At 31.7% G+C, this 17,313-nt stretch overlaps 2 protein-coding genes across 4 annotated transcripts in view; one reads left to right on the plus strand and one right to left on the minus strand.

Moving 5' to 3' along the window:
- LOC139521251 (uncharacterized) overlaps positions 1–17,313 on the plus strand; it is a 61,167-nt gene that overhangs the window by 40,853 nt on the left and 3,001 nt on the right. For both annotated transcript variants that reach the window (XM_071314716.1, XM_071314717.1), the window contains exons 25-36: positions 6,565–6,676; positions 6,927–7,061; positions 8,448–8,651; positions 8,992–9,111; positions 11,198–11,348; positions 11,703–11,868; positions 12,539–12,634; positions 13,920–14,043; positions 14,492–14,656; positions 15,060–15,263; positions 15,873–16,052; positions 16,706–16,800. In XM_071314716.1, coding sequence (XP_071170817.1) covers positions 6,565–6,676; positions 6,927–7,061; positions 8,448–8,651; positions 8,992–9,111; positions 11,198–11,348; positions 11,703–11,868; positions 12,539–12,634; positions 13,920–14,043; positions 14,492–14,656; positions 15,060–15,263; positions 15,873–16,052; positions 16,706–16,800 — 1,752 coding nt within the window. The remainder of the gene's footprint in view (positions 1–6,564; positions 6,677–6,926; positions 7,062–8,447; positions 8,652–8,991; positions 9,112–11,197; positions 11,349–11,702; positions 11,869–12,538; positions 12,635–13,919; positions 14,044–14,491; positions 14,657–15,059; positions 15,264–15,872; positions 16,053–16,705; positions 16,801–17,313) is intronic.
- LOC139521248 (uncharacterized) lies at positions 355–5,316 on the minus strand. Of its 2 annotated transcripts, XM_071314713.1 has the most exons (3): positions 4,813–5,316; positions 1,359–1,439; positions 355–580 (listed from the first exon to the last, which is right to left on the minus strand). In XM_071314713.1, the coding sequence occupies exons 1-3, from the start codon at positions 5,114–5,116 to the stop codon at positions 570–572; spliced, it is 396 nt and encodes a 131-aa protein (XP_071170814.1). In that variant the 5' UTR covers positions 5,117–5,316; the 3' UTR covers positions 355–569. The 2 variants fall into 2 exon arrangements, with proteins under 2 accessions (XP_071170814.1, XP_071170813.1); XM_071314712.1 differs by having other exon boundaries at positions 355–1,439.

A 17,313-nucleotide genomic window follows, 5' to 3' on the forward strand; every position in this document is an offset into this window, starting at 1 on the left:
AAACAAAGTTCAATTCTTAAGGGTGGGAGAGGATGGGTCTTAATTTTTTAACGTCCTCTCTGTTTGGTTTTCAAGGTAAAAGAGACCGTTAAATTGCTTGGACTTTTACTACTCGGCTGTCACATGCTCAAATTAGCATAATAAGAGTAAAGGACGACTCGATTTGTCGAGTCTCAATACATGTATATGTTAATTCAATAAATTAATTTAATTTTCATTTAATTAAATTCTATTATTGAATATCTCATTTGACCAAAATATCACTTGGTGTAAATTAACCAATTATCAGAATTGACGAACAGACGCCATTGATGCCTTGATTTGTATTTCAGTACAACAAATAAAAAACACTGATTTTGTTTGGATATTGAATTGTCATGGCAACATTTAATCAAAATTCATTCATAAAACAACAACAACTGTTACAACAACAGTACACAACCAAAATATTTGTCAATCAATAAAATGTTGATGACGATTGAACTAATCATTGTATCACAGCTGGGCGATCCAAAGCTGGTGTACTGAAGGGCGGTCCATTCAGCAATATTTCAGAATTAGCAGCTGGGCTATCCATAGTCTGCATAAAATGAAGTAAATTTCGCCAAAATTATCATTCAGACTTTAGTACAGAATGATAATCCGCCACAAAATTTACCCATGACAATTCAGTTATCTCCAATTCTACAATCAACTTTTCAACAACATTTAAACAATCAAAATAATAAAAGATATTGTGAATTTAACATTTATATAACAACCAAATTTCATAAAATACATGTATTTTCATCCATTATCAGTATGAACTGTGTTTATTTTAAATTAGAGGTGATCGTGAGGAAATACAACACAATGTGGATACTTTATGAATGTTTCTAGTGCTGACTGAATTTGATTCAAGAAAATATCATTTCCAATAAATGATAGATGTACTCCATCGTCAGAATATAGCGCTGGATGACGATCATCAAAATCTGGATATTTGATAACGTATCCTCCATGTTTGAGTATATAAGATCTCACTTCCCTATTTATTCTTTTTCTTGTAACTTCCATGGCATGGTCATCACTTGAGTAACGCCATGAACGCCTGGGAAGAATGCTTGACCATATAAGAGAACAATTTGGGAGCATGCGAGACAGAATTGCTATTGTGAACTTAATGTGATATAGCAGAGCACCACATGGTACATTTCCTATGTCATTCCCACCACAATGCAATATCAACGCATGTGGAATTTTGTTGCATAAATTAATGATGCTGTTAACTGTGCCAACAACATCGTCCCATTTCATACCAGATTTGCCTGCCCATCGCAAAAAACAATTATTATTTTTCAAAAGACCTAAATTACTACCTGAAGGTCTGTTCTCCGAGTGATCACGAGCACTGCATATTATTGAAGAACCAATAATCCATATTTCATTACTAAGACAAGCTGAAATTATAAGTTATTTGGTTAGCTCAATTCTTATATAACGTTTAAAGGATGCAGATTTCCAACGACCTAAAGTCATAATTTCTTCATCAGTATGACCGTTCATAGCAAAGTGTGTAGCTGCTCCTATTCGAAATGAATGCGTGTTGTACTCATTTGGATTACAATCAATAAATTTCATGGTCTTGCATAGTACACTAGAAAATTGATATCGTGTTACACCGGTTTTGTTAAAATGACAAAAAAGTGGTCCATTGTTTTGGTGTCTGATTGAAATAAAGTTTAATAACAATTTCACCGGGCAAATATCTACTTGATTAAATCGTTCAACTGTTAATGTTGTAGATAAACCTTTTTGGTCTGTTTTCGAAAAGGGAATGTGATATATGCAGATTGTGAATGATGTGAAACATTGACATCATCATTGTTAATGACATGTTGCGTATTTCTATTAATTGTAATTTCACCGATTCTCAAAAATGCAAAAAATGCTAATGAAAACATGGATCTAAATAACGTACATTCATATACTGAAGAACAGACAAATTGCAACGAGTTTATTAATCGAGCTAATATTTCTAAAGTTATAGGTTTGCGACTATCCACTACGCCATATAATTTGTCCATTCCTTTCAACATTTTTTGTATAATGAACGATGAAGTCAAATCAGTGAGCTCATTTATTCGTAAATAATAGCTTAAACCTGACAAGTACACCTTAACCGTTGCAGGGGCATATCCTAATTTTGATAAATAAGCAACATAATTTACTAAATGCGAAATACTGGGCGGCCATGTATTTCCTAAACCTTCTTTTAATCTAAATGAACAAAATGAAAACAGTCCATTGTTATACGTTTTCCATGTATTCTGAGAATTCGATGCGTCCAATAACTTTGCTATTTCTGGTCTAAAATGTTCCAAAATTCCTCCGGAATTGTAGCTGGATGTGTATCTGCTGTTAGAGCCAGACTTTTGAATTTCTGAAATTTTTTACGAGAAATACAATCTGCAATTATATTTGTATAACCAGGAATGAACTGTGCCTTAATGTGAAAATTGCCTAATAATGACCAATATACTATGTGTCTAACAAGGTTCATAATTCGTATAGATTTTGACGTCTTCTTATTTAAAATTTCAACCACGGCATTATTATCCGAATTAAATAAAATTTTCTTTTTTTTGAAAAAGGTTACCCCATAAGTAAACAGATAGTGCAATAGGTATCATTTCTAAATATGATATATCCCTGAGAACTTCAGTACCAGACCATTCTACAGGCCATTTAAGAAAAGCCCATTTACCTTGGAAATAGCAGCCACACCCTTTTGTTGAACCACCAGCGCTGTCAGTAAATAGTTGTAAAACTGAATTTGAAGTCCAATCAATGTCGAGCATGTAACTAATACCGTTAAATTTGTCTAAAAACAATTCCCATACCAATAAGTCTTGATATATGCCTTCTGTGATTCTGACATAATGATGTGGTTTCTTTGCATGACTACCTGCCAAATATATTCGTCTGCTAAATGCTCTGCCTGCAGGTAGAGCTTTTGCACAAAAAGCTAATGACCCACACAAAGATTGTAGGTCCCTTAAAGTTATCTTTTTCCTACCCAATACCCATTTAATTTTTGACTTTAACTCCAATACTTTGTCCTCCGGAATTTGTATTAGCATTTTTTCTGTGTCTATAAGCAAACCTAGATAACTAAGTTTTGTTGTTGGGCCTTCTGTTTTTTCATGAGCAATTGGGACTCCAAGACGACAACATACTCTATCAAAACTATTCATCAGATTTTTACAATCCTCAGTATTACTTTTACCAGCAAATAAAAAATCATCCAAATAATGATCAAGATTATCTGAATTGGACTCATTCATGACAGCCCATTGAATGAAAGTTGAAAAATTTTCAAATAAGCAATTTGATTCTGAGTACCCCATAGGCAATGATTTATCTATGAAATAATATTCATTGAGTTTAAACCCTAATAGATCAAAGTCCCCTGGATAAATTTTTAACAATCTGAAGGCGGATTTAATGTCCTTTTTTTTCCAATTTCAACATTTGAACCCAATCTTTTAATCATATCAATAGCATTGTCAAAAGACGAATACTTTACTGTAGTAAATTTTTCATCAATAAAGTCGTTTACACTCAAATTTGGCGGAAAAGATAAGTGCGTAATCAATCTAAATCCACCCGTTTTCTTAGGAATTACACCTATAGGCGAACACCTTAGATTAGATATAGGTCTAGTCAAAAAAGGACCAGCTATGCGACCATTTTTTACTTCACTCATGACTTTTTCCCATGCCACCCCAGGATTTTGGATGACTGAATGTAAATTTTTTGATTCAGTCCTACATCGGGGTCCAAAATAATTTAACCTAAAACCTTCAGAAAATCTCTTGCATAATATCATTGCATCATGTTGATTTGGGTAATTGAAAAGAAGTTTATTTAATTCTGTGATATTGATCGGAGTAAAGCCAAGACACCATATGTCCAACGGATTAATTAAAGATTCTGAAAAATATAAAATTTAATTGTTAAATGTTTGTGGTGCGGCCATTCGAAGGGCAGGGAATCTGCTTCCTCGAGGTCTAAATCCTTGATTCGAATTTGCTCCTCTTTGAAAATGTGTTTGACTTCTAGGTGCAAAATGTCTAGCAACTCTTGTTGTATTTTGATATGTGCCTCGGGCTGCATTTTGAGAACGAGCATATGCCTGGTTGCTATTTACTTGTTGACAGCCAGCGAAAGGGTGGGCCATTCCGCATTTCATACATAAATGGGTGTAAAAACAATTTTGACGATTACAAGCTCCCTTAAAATTATAATCATAGCATGGTCGATTACCTACACTTGTCTGTTGAATTGTATTACCCTCCGGTTCCCCATTAGCTATGACGGTGTACCATAAAATGCCATCAATGGAAGACCAAGATCTTGTAGGATTATTTGCCATTCCTAATCGAAATTGCTGGTCATAACAATAAATCTTCTCAAAAGACACTTGTGTACCTCTAATGATTGACATATAAGTGGTCAATTCACTAGCTAAATTTGGAAAACGTTGAATAAATGTTTTCATATAATTTATAAATGCATCAGTCCATGACTCAATGTTTTGAATATATTTAACTTTGCTGTTTTTGTTTGATGTAATTACAAGTGAACCAGCTGCATTATGATAACTTATAACATTCTGAGGTCTGTCAACTTGACTAATAAAATTTTGATAAAGAAGTAATGACAAATCTATAAATTCTCTATTCCATATTTTTTCTTTCAAATTTTGAGATACGTAAACATCACATTCTGACTGATTAGATATAAGCATAGGATCATTATTTATCTCACCATTTTGATTAGGCATTGGCACAGGAGCTGGAATTTCAACTTGCGCAAATGGCGCTTGTACGTTCATTGCTGGTGTTACGGGACCTTGCAAGGCAGGTTGTCTTTCAATTGGCAAAGGAGCCTGGATTTGTAGAGGAAGAGGTGCTTGTACTTGTACTTCACCAACAATTGCCCCCACATCTTGATTTCTTGGTGCAGCAACTGCACGGTTTCTCCTTCCGCGTCGTCTCTCTGGTGGTTGTGCTTCAACAACGGGCACTCGTGCGCGCCCATTACCATTTCTTCGTCGACCAATTCTAGGCATTTGTATAAACGAAATAGGTTAAAAATTGAAGTACTTACTAACATCACATAGCTAGTATTCTGTCTTTTAATTTGATTTATTTTTGTAACAGTTTCAATGCATCGACTTCAATATCAATTTTTATTCATATCTATCAACTCAATCATTTGAGCTTAAATCAATAAATTAATTCCTTTGATTGTCTCTTATCTAATTATTTTTTTTTTTTTTTTTTTTTTACCGGTACATGTATATCATGAATTGTGATATGTAAAATATACAATTTATTTATGATTAATTTAACCTGTAAACATGCACCTACCTGTCTCTACGAATTATAACAGGTATACTTTAACATGCTGCATCAATGATAAAATAAACTGTGAAATTAAACATGTTTAGGCAATGCATGTACTAATAAAAATTATTCATTTAAAATTTCAATACCACGTGGCTCAACCGCATTTTTAATTCAACGAAGTAATAAGTTAATTTAATTATTACAAAAAAAAAAATATAAATAAAATCTTTAAATCCGAATTAGATTTAAAATATGAATTCTTAAATAAACTTATTAAAACAATACTTATCTTGATAGTGTATGTAGAATATTTCTCTTAATTTTTTAACTCCTCTCCGTTCGGTTTTCAAGGTAAAAGAGACCGTTAAATTGCACGGACTTTTACTACTCGGCTGTCACATGCTCAAATTAGCATAATAAGAGTAAAGGACGACTCGATTTGTCGAGTCTCAATACATGTATATGTTAATTCAATAAATTAATTTAATTTTCATTTAATTAAATTCTATTATTATAAGATACTGTTGACTCATTAATATTCGTTGGATGCCAACTTTTGTGGATTTCTTGATTTCAGCGGAACCATGCATGAATTTAAATATTCAACAAATTACTAGTTTTATAATAAAAAGGAATGATTGCAGTCTTTGCCAAAATCAGGGGAATTAAATATATCCCAGAAAATGCTAGTTTTCCTCAATCCATAAAATCGGTACCCACAAAAATAAATGAATCCACTTTACCAATTAATACTGATTTAATGGGAATAGGTGTGTGAACAAAATACACACTTTCCTCAATCCACTGAAATAGGGACCTACTAAAAATAAAAATCTATGGATGGCTAGTTTAATTGTTCATGTTATTCAAGATTTAAAAATCATAACTGGCTCATCATTTGTAGGAGAAACATGTCTGCCTTATAGACTCAAAATCTGAAGATTGATTATTCCAAATGCAATTCATATGTGATGTTGTTTACAATGTGTAGAAGAAATATGAACTGACATTCTTATTCATGGCAAGTAATGTAACAGAATGCCTTAAATTTTGTGTAATGTTCTATTTCAAATTTTGATGCTTTCTATCAAAAGCACACTTGCAAATAATTAAATCTTCATTAGAACCAATACCTGTTAAAACATCATCTTTACGTAATTTTTCTTAGTCGTCAACAAATGGACCTAGAGTTTTTACAGAGAAGAATAGAACTACTGCACAGTGATAACCAAAGTAATAGAGAAGACATTGCTCGTATGACTAACCAACTCATTCTTAAGGTAAACATAGCTTGTATGACTAATCAACTCATTCTTAAGGTAACATATATAATTTAGACATCGCTCATATGACTTATCAACTCATTCTTAAGGTAACATATATAATTTAGACATCGCTCATATGACTTATCAACTCATTCTTAAGGTAACATATATAATTTAGACATCGCTCATATGACTTATCAACTCATTCTTAAGGTAACATATATAATTTAGACATCACTCATTATTTATTATTTAAATATTTCAGATAAAAGAAGGAGTTGAATCAAGACAGTTGAATGAGTATCTGTCAGGGGAAAGAGTAAAGCAACAGAATGAGTTGGCACAATTAGAGCAGAATTTAGAAAGAACAGCACAGTTACAAGTAGTCAAACAAACAGAGGTAATTAATTGTTGGATGGAAATGTTAAAATCTGCCTTTTTAAAATTCTTATTGTAAATTCAGAAATTATTGCTAGCTGTATATTAAAGTCGTAAGAAACGAGTGAGTGGTGAAAAAAAATGTTTATCCAAATCTTGAACCAATGCATGTATATATCATAAACTTAGTCGTGTACGATTTTCTCACTTTTTACGCAAATATATCGTATAATCGTCCATTTTTTTGTTCTCTCTGTCTGTTATGATTTAACAAATATGGCTGCTCATTAAATGCTGTGTTTTGAAGCCGAAGTTTACCGATTCTCACCTTGTTGTAAACAAATAACAAAAATCATGGGTATTGTGCACGTGTGTAACATGTACAATCAGATAATTGTTTATTTTAATGACAGATCCATGCGTATTGCGATCACCAGATTTTTACGAGGATGGTTACGCTCAGGTCACTATGCATATGGAAAACATAAAAATAAGTAAACTTCTTCTAAATGTGGACAAATTAAAGAATTTTCCTCAGAAAAAAGTATATGTACATAAGTTGTATAATGAAAACTATCCATTTAGTTATAAAAAACATATGCATAAATTTTTTTTAATTTGACTTTAATGCCAATAATACAAACTTTTAGTGATTATCATAACATCACACATTCTAATATCAGATACATATATCTATAAATGCAGATTTTCCTGAAATCGTAATAATTTATCATTTTTGTTTATTCTTCAAAAATTGCAATTATAAGTGCACAAAATAATTAATGTATACATACGGTAAGGGACAATGTCAGTGAAATTTTAAATGCAGATTTTCCAGAAATGGCAAAAATTTATCTCACATATATTTGTCTATTCCTAAAAATTATTATGTGAGGCCATAAAAAAGAATAGGTTTGTTTGCCCAAACGCTACCTACCCAGAAAAAAGCTGTCTACTCAAATTCTTTTATTGTCCTGATTTGAAGAAGTTTTTTTTTAATCAGATAGGCATGAAGACTAATAAACACATGATACTTCAATTTCTCTTTTTGAAAAAAAAAAGAAGAAAATGCCTACCTACCTACCCACTGTCTCAACCTTTGGGTAGGGTTTGGGCAAACCAAAATATTTTTAATTGTGGCCTGACAATAATTAATGTCAGTGAAATTTTCCTCTGCTAATATTGTTGGTAGAACTTTATCATAGAAATGTTTTCCTTGTTGTAAAATACAATTGGCATTCTAATAACTGCTTTGATTAATCATGCTATCACTCTGATTACTATGTTATAGATTTTTTTTTTTTTTTTTTTTTTTTTTATCTTTCCTCAATACAAGAGTCTATATTTTCATCCACATCTTGATGTACCACATTAATGATTCTTTTAAATTTCACTTTCCATATAATAGATAGAAAAATCTGAGTTCAGTAAAAAAGATGCCACGATTTCTGTTCTGGAGAAGAGTTCAGAGCAGGTGAGGAAGGCCTTACAAGACAATGAGTATGAGAACGTACAACTACGATACAGAATAGAGACTCTGACTAACGACCAGAGGAAACTGTCTACTATCAACTCATCCCTGGAAACTAAACTAGAAATGGAGAAGAAAATGGTAAGATAATTAGGTTCCTCTCAATCTTAGAAAACTATAAATCATTGGAGAAAATAATACAAACTATAAAATTGAAATTCCATTTATCCTGTTGACATTATTTTTTAGATACAATACATAAGTTGTAAATGGGATAGGGAAACTCCTTTTCTTTTCTTTTTTTGTTCTTGTTGATAATGACTAGATAGTATAAAATATATATGAATTTTAGTTTCTGGCCTTAAGACCTTATGTATTTTTACAAAGAAAGTAAGCCTGTGACCCTTGGTGGCAACACAATGAATTTTCCTAAACATATTTGAAAATATGAAAAGTGTATTGTGTAACATAATATTTTCAGTATGATGAGAGCCACCAGGAAGTGACATCATTGAACCACAAACTAGATCTGCTCCAGCGTGAGCACGACCATGTGTTAAATAATCTTAATACGGAAAAACAGCTCAAAGAAAAGTTAAACGTAATTGCTTTATATAGATGTGCACATGTTGTTTGTTGCAGTGATAGATGTTTTGTTTGCACTAATGTTAAAATAGTTCACTAATATGTTTATTTTGTTGCATGTGTGTCACTAATTATCGTGTTTGTTTTAATGTTGGTGTGAGTTTGTTTGATAGTTATAGTTGCACTGTTGTGTTTGTACTTAGCAATAGCACATAAAACCTGCACTTGTCTACTAATGTATAAGATAAGTTAGTCTTACTTATGTGGAAAATAACATTTTGTGAATCTATTTATAATTTTTATAAGTTACAATGGAATGTTAATGACTAAATAGTACATTTATTTATACGATTTATTGTGAAGAGAGCAATAACTTCCACATTCATATCCACTGAATTGACTAAATCTTTCAAAGGAGTAGGTCCGGTAAGACCCCTTTTTGGCCCCAAAATATAGCAGTTTTACAAAATTGTTAAAATGTAAACTTTTAAATATATATTGGACAGTAGAATGCTTCTGCTACATAAATATTGGTTGTTTTTGGCAATACAATGCACATATATCGAGTACTAGCACCATTACGTCACGCTAAATTACTGAAATCTTCACAATTCTATCATTTTAGCTAAATTTTAGACGGTTTTCGTGTAAAACGAAAGTGGCCGCATTCGTGTTCATCCTTAATATTGAAATGTAAGTTGTATTTTATGATAATACATAACATATATAAAGATTTTGGATGAACACAGATGCGGCCACTTTCATTTTTGACAAAATCTATCTAAAAAGTGACATTTTTCGACATATTTGGTAGATTTTTCATATTTGAGCTTGAATCGGATCGTTTTGAATGACTAAATCAGTTAAAATCTTTCACATAAACTAATTGATTCAAATGAAATAAACACTTAAGTGTTTAAAAAGAGGTCAAATTCATTCGTCAGATGAACTTGAAATTTGAGGCCAAAATTGATCCTTACCAGACCTACTCCTTTGATTTATAACATACTAAAACATATAGAATTGTTTCAATTGGTCCAAACGAAACAATAGTCAATGCATGAAATCATTCAAGGTGTACGCAGATTTTGGCCTGGGATGCTATCTTATTAACCATTAACATATGAGCTGAGTCGGATAGAAATCATACTTATACAAGTGCACATATACATGTACATGTGTAAGACTTGGATTGAATTTAGAACAATTAATCACAAGAGAAAAGTCTTCTATGAGTTTTGTTCTGATTTGTAGGGTTTAAATAACAATCTAATTCAATTTTTAAACAGTTACATACTTTTCAGAGATTTTTTTATGCCCAACCCTACGATAGTAGAGGGGCATTATGTTTTCTGGTCTGTGTGTCCATCTGTCCGTTTGTTCGTTAGTTTGTCCGTCCGTCTGTCCCGCTTCAGGTTAAAGTTTTTGGTCAAAGTAGTTTTTGATGAAGCTAAAATCCAATCAACTTGAAACTTAGTACACATGTTCCTTATGTTATGATTTTTCTAATTTTAAAGCCAAATTAGACTTTTGACCCCAATTTCACAGTCCACTGAACTTAGAAAATGAAAGTGCGAGTTTCAGGTTAAAGCTTTTGGTCAAGGTAGTTTTTGATGAAGTTGGAGTCCAATCGACTTGAAACTTAATTAGTACACATGTTTCCTATGATAAGATATTTCTAATTGTAATGCCAAATTAGATTTTTTACACAACTTCACGGGTCATTGAACATGGAAAATGATAGTGCGAGTGTGGCATCCGTGTACTTTAGACAAGTTCTTGTTTCATCCTGAAATAGGTTAACAGATGTATTGGTATTCATTTGCCGAAGGTCAATTTCTATTTTTACGCAGCTCATATCCTGAAATATTACTAATAGGATGGAAACTTGTTATTTCATGTTTGAAGTTCAGATTTTTAGCTTTTTGAATAGACTAATGAAAATAATAAAAAAAAAAGAAGTTAATTTAGCATTAAAATTCATTCCCCTGAAATCCAAAAGGATGTTTTAATTTATATAATCAATCATGGTTATTTGTGTAATAATGTTTTGTGATCAGTTGTTGCTGAAATATAGATATTGATGATGTATATGTTTACAGAATGACTGCCAGATCTACTCATCAGAGAACAAGAATCTTAGACAGGAATTACGGGATATACAGTCAGAATTAGATAACTGTCAGAAACAGCTGACTTCCAGTCAAGAATCACTGAAGGATGCCAAACAAGACAAAGGAGTCATGTACCATGGTAAAGTTAAATCAATTCTCTTTATTACAATTCAGTTGCTCTCAAAGAATTCCATTGTAGTTGACAAACTCCCTCTTTTTTTCAGAATCATCAATAATCTATAATTCTTAATGTATTTTTAAGAAATGAACTTTCTTTAACATGTTTAAGGTTCAGGAACTGTAAACCAACTTTTTTCGCAGATACTGTTTTTCGCGTTTAGTTCTTACTATAGCCCATTTAGCTGGGATTTGATTAGAGGATTATTTCAATATGTTGAATTAGTTAAATGAGTAAAGATTCAAGTTGTACGACGATTTATATTTGTTCTTTTTTTTCTACTCCCTAATGCAATATACATGTTCATTATTTCAGAATACGAGAACATGATAAAAAGAATGAGTGAAAAAGACCAGAAGATCATTGAACTACAGACCAAGTTAGATATAACCGTGGCCGACATGGAGAAAGAGCTTCATCTACAGAGGCATACACATGAGTTAGAGAAAACATCAACAGAGAGGGAATTAGATATCACTAAGTAGGAATAACATTTGTCTTTCAATAATTGTATTATTAAGAATATAGTTTCAAAGCAATCCGTTTTAGTCCAAGTTCATTGACTGGGACTCAAGAAACATAAACTAAAAAATTGAGAATGGAAATGGGGAAAGTTTCAAAGAAATAACAACCTGAACAGAGAGCAGACAATAGCTGAAGGCCAACAATGGGTCTTCAATACAGCAAGAAAATTCTGCAACTGGAGGGGTTCTTCAGCTGGCCCCTATACAAAAATGTGTACAAGTTCATTGTTTGTATGTGAAATAATGCCACATGAATATTTATTGTATAGTAACAATATATTTCATACAGATCTTAAACAAAAGTCAGCATGTTACAATATATCCTATTGCACTAGTGCAAATAAAGCTTTGACATAATGATGTCATCAATGACACAAATATTAGGTAATAAGCAGTGTTTTGAGGTTTCTTATGCAATAGGAGTGTTGTTACAGTAATAGTGGTATATATTATTCGTTGTTTACTAGTGCAATTACCCTATATTTCTATTTTCCTTTCCATTTAATCTCTTGTGCAGAAAAAAAAGAAAAATGTTTTATTGAATAATTTTACTACTCAAACAATTTTCATTGGGCAGAGTTTTTGCTTAACATTTTCTTATACAATACAATTTAATGTTTCCTATAGGGAACAAGTTACAACATTGAGTTCTGAAATGAAGAACAAGGAATCAGAGTTATCTACCTTCGGAAGATCTCTACAAGAATTAGAAGAAGCCACCAGGTAGGGTCATCATGTAGATCAGTCTGTTTGTTTAAATATAAAAAGGCTTGAGCTAGGATGCAATACTTTTTAATTTACCACTGATTATTATTAGACACAAAGTCAACTGAAAGTGTAATGTTATATATATATGTATAGATTATGAACTTTCTGAATGTTGATATGAAATATTAAACTTAAAACATGCATTTTAAGGCTGGAAATTTTGATTACTGATTTTTGGGATACGATTGCTTTCAAGCAACTGTAGACTTATATCATTGGCTCAGGGCCATGCCCTCACATCAACCGTTTTATTCTAAACATAAAGGAACATCAAAAACAAAAGGGTTTGAACTTAAACAACTTTCCTAAGTTGTTCTTTTCATAATCTTCATGTTTGATATTTCCCTGGACTTATATGTGTGTTTTTAACAACACGGAAAATCAGAATTAAGCAGTATATTTATTTAGTGTTTTTATAAATTTAGAAACACGTCAGAGGGAATTTCTCAGTTTTGAAAAAAATGTGAGAGTTCTCTGAATTCCTATAAATCTATTTCTGTCATATAAGAACTGAAGTGGAGTTTTTCTTATATGTCACCGTTATGAAACTGATATTTGTCAAATTGATATTGTACTTCCATAACGAAATAGAGAACCATCTATGTCGTTTAATTAACATTTTATCAAGTTCCAGGGTTTGTTTAGGTAATTATGCGCATGCGTATAGTTTTCTTGACTTCAAGGGGTATTAGATTGAATGGTTATTCTGGATTCCCCACTCAATTGATTAATTTAAAACTCATGGGATCCTTTCTATGTATGTCTGCTATTAAGGGTTATTGTTGTTGCATAATTTTAACTCATATGCATCATTTAAATTAAAATAAATGTAGTCCATATCGTAAAGGTGTAAATAAAACACCCCTTCAGGCGAAATGGAGTGTTCCATATTATCGTTTCGCGTTGTCTTCCTCCCGGAAGTAACTTCCGTAAATTCTGAATCAAAATACAATACATGTCGAGAAAAATTAATCTGCTCTTTGATTTGTTATAGCTTCTAAATTTTGACTGTTAAAGTGAATACTGTCAATTGTGATACTAGTGTCTGCTTTTACTAATGCCCAAAAAAGGGAGATAATCATTGCAATTCCTGTAAATACTGTATACAAATAATGTTATAAATATTCAAAGACCCAGTTTATATATTTACAATACTTATTTTAAAAGTCCCTACTATATATGGCACTAGTAAAATCAATGCAAATATTAACAGTGTATATAATGATGCTTTTCTATGTAGAAAAAAGAAAGAGCTTGAAACTGAACATGAGAGATCACAAATAGCAGTTCATGATATGAAGATTTTACTGGACAGTCATAAGAAGGAGATACAACAACTTCAGGAATCATTGTCTCGACATCAGGTATATCTACAACATTATTGAACAACAATCACATTTATTTCTTGTCTGAAATATATATACAGAATGTAAACAAGTCTATCCTATATGTTTTGTGACATGATACAGATAAAATTAGATGTTACATTTGATACAAATGAGTAGGACAAGCAAAGTCTAAATTTAATCCTCAAAATAAGACTTGAGTAAAATAATATCGAAATACTACTGTCTTTAGAAAAACATTGAGGTATACACGATAAAGAAACTAATGACCGATTTTCCCTCTGAATCGTGAAATGATTTCTGACATTAATTACTGGTGTTGGATCACATAAATTATGTTGTTCTCTTATAAAAGCCTATCTCCCTAGCCTCCAAAATAGAAGAACTGTTTAAATTTAGGTATATATAGTATTTCAATGTTATTATAAAAGAACAATGTTTCCAATTTTCATGCCTCTTCTCTTAGGAAAATGTGTCTAGAACACAGCTAGAGAAGGCTGGTGTAGAAGATAAACTTTACAGACTGGAGGAATCATCTACAGTACAGATACAGGAACTGAAGAAAACAATTGCTGACCTGAAAAGTGCTAATGAGGGGGAAAAACTCTACCTGAAAGATAATCTCTCACAGGTAAACTATTGCTGACATGAAAAGTGCTAATGAGGGGGGAAAATTCTACCTGAAAGATAATCTCTCACAGATAAACTATTGTTGACATGAAAAGTGGTAATGAGGGGGAAAAATTCTACCTGAAAGATAATCTCTCACAGGTAATAAGCATAATGCATGTTAAAGGCTTAAATAGGTCAAATATATATTAACATTAGAGAAAATAAATAATAGTATTTTGCAAAGTAGGATTTTTACGATATTACTACAGATGTGATATAGAAAGTTTAGAGGAATTAAGATTTGAGTCTTGCAAAGTTTGAAAAAATTATCCAAATGTATCACATACAGTAAGTATGAAATATTCATATGTTATAAAAAGATATATTAATTATAAAAAAAGAGTTTTACATTGTTTTTGCAGACTCAGTCACAGATCCAGTCGTTACAATCCAGTCTTTCCTCAGCTGTCACCTCCAGGGACAAACTTCAGATAGAATGCAGACTGCTTCAGAGGACGGTGGAGGAAACTAGAGAGCAACTTCATGATACATCAACGTCAAGGAAAGTGGCTGAACAGAGAGCTGATACCCTGGAAGGTCAACTACATGACAGCAGAAAAGACAGAGTAATTATGTTTAAAACATTGAAATATCAACTAATGTTTTGTTTAAATTAAAAATAAAGTAGGAGTTATTCTGTAATATGTTAACAGGGTAATTATGTTTAAAACATTGAAAAATCAATGTAGTAAAAAGGAACATCAAATAAGGGTTATTTAATAATATTATTCTGGGAAGACTATTTGTAAGTACTATAATCACCTCAAATATAAAATTGGAAACACATCTCAAAAAATACATTCATCCATTAAGTTTTTAATTAGTGTCCTTTTCAACCAATGACTTTTCACTCGGAGTGAAAGAGGTCTTTTGATTCACACGTAAAAAAAAATGTATTTTACTATTGCAGATTATCAATTTCTTTCATGAATGATGTTGATATTTTTTTTTTTTTATTGAAAAACAGTCATTCTTTATGAAGTCTAAAATTAGGTTCTTTCAAATGTTAGCTTTATTTTACTGACAATTGATAAATAGATGAAATACTTTATGAGGCTTAAACCATTAGAATTTGTTTGAACATCATTACCTTTTCCTATATGTGCTATGTTCATTTGAAAGATGATGTTTGGTTTGTCATTTTGATAAATTTGTTTCAACATATTTTATGCCAGTTCCTGACAGAAGAAAAACTAAATCAGTCACTGTCAACAGTCAGTAGACTTGAGAGGGAACAAAAGTTAGATAAAGAAAAGTTAAAGGCTGCCATAGAAGCTAGTCAGGAGTATGAGGCTACAGCCTATGGTCAGGAATCTAATGCCAGAGCTAAACAAGAAAAGGTTGATGTACTACAGGTATGCAGTAAGGTCCACTGATCGTCATATAGAGTACATGACTGGTCTATTTTGGCATTGAAAATAACTGCTAATATGCTATATTGCAACAAATGAGCTTTTAAGGATTTATTATTATTCATGGAATACACATTGTACTGTTTAAAAGAGCAGATGTGGAATGAGTGCCAATGAGACAACTCTCCATCCAAGTCACAAGTTATATAAGAAAAAAAGCGAACATTCAGATCCGTAGGCCAAAATAAGGCCATCAATGTTGAGCTCTTGCTTACACTGAACAGCAAGCTATAAAGGCACCAAAATGACTATAAAACAGGAAAACCAGCGGGTTAATCTATATAAGAAACAAGAAACACATGTGAACTACACCAACAAACAACCACTGAACAATTGATGTCATGGTATACATAATATGGGTTTTACCACAAATTTAGATGTTGAATGAAGCAATATAGGCTTCTACGTCTCTTGTGGGGAGAGTTTTCTCATTGGCAATCATACCACATCTTCTATTTTAAATTATAAGCAGATTTAAAAATCCATGAAATAATGCAAGAACTTTCCAGAAATAGCCCAAGACTAGTTAAATTTAATTTCTGATTGAGAGTACATATGTATGATGTCCTTATGACATTACCTCTCTCTATTTTCAGAATGAGGTTGGCAAGTTAAAACAGATACTAGAAACTCAAAAGGTTCAGATGAATTCTAAACTTAAGAAATCTGCCAAAGATTTGTCACAACAGATGTAAGTACAGATAGGCAATATTGGAAAGATGTACTGTATAGATACCAGAATATATTATAGGAATTACAAATCTTCAATGTGTTTGACTGTAAAACGAGGAGTATACAAGTTATATTTAGATACCAGAATATATTATAGAAATTACAAATCTTCTTTGTGATTGATTGTAAAACGAGGATTATACAAGTAATATCTATGTCCATCCTATTGTACCTGTTCATTTATTTTAGGTAAAATGAATTGACATTTTTAGGTTTAATGTGTATCTATAAATTACCTTTAATTTGCTGTCGCTGTTAGAGGGTTACAATCTTAACCTAGGAGATAAGTATCTCGAAAATAGCAAGTTTTTCTCTAAATGTATTTAAAAATGTTAGAATTGATAGTAATTGAAAACCTACTGTTTTACACAGCTTTCAGATTTCTGATTGAATTTGTGTACCCTGCTCTATATTATAACAAGAGAAAACATTGTGTCTTCATCATTTTACATGTATTAATTTGTGTGTTTTT

The sequence above is a fragment of the Mytilus edulis genome, chromosome 4 (assembly GCF_963676685.1).
Source record: "Mytilus edulis chromosome 4, xbMytEdul2.2, whole genome shotgun sequence".
Classification (NCBI taxonomy): Eukaryota; Metazoa; Mollusca; class Bivalvia; order Mytilida; family Mytilidae; genus Mytilus; species Mytilus edulis.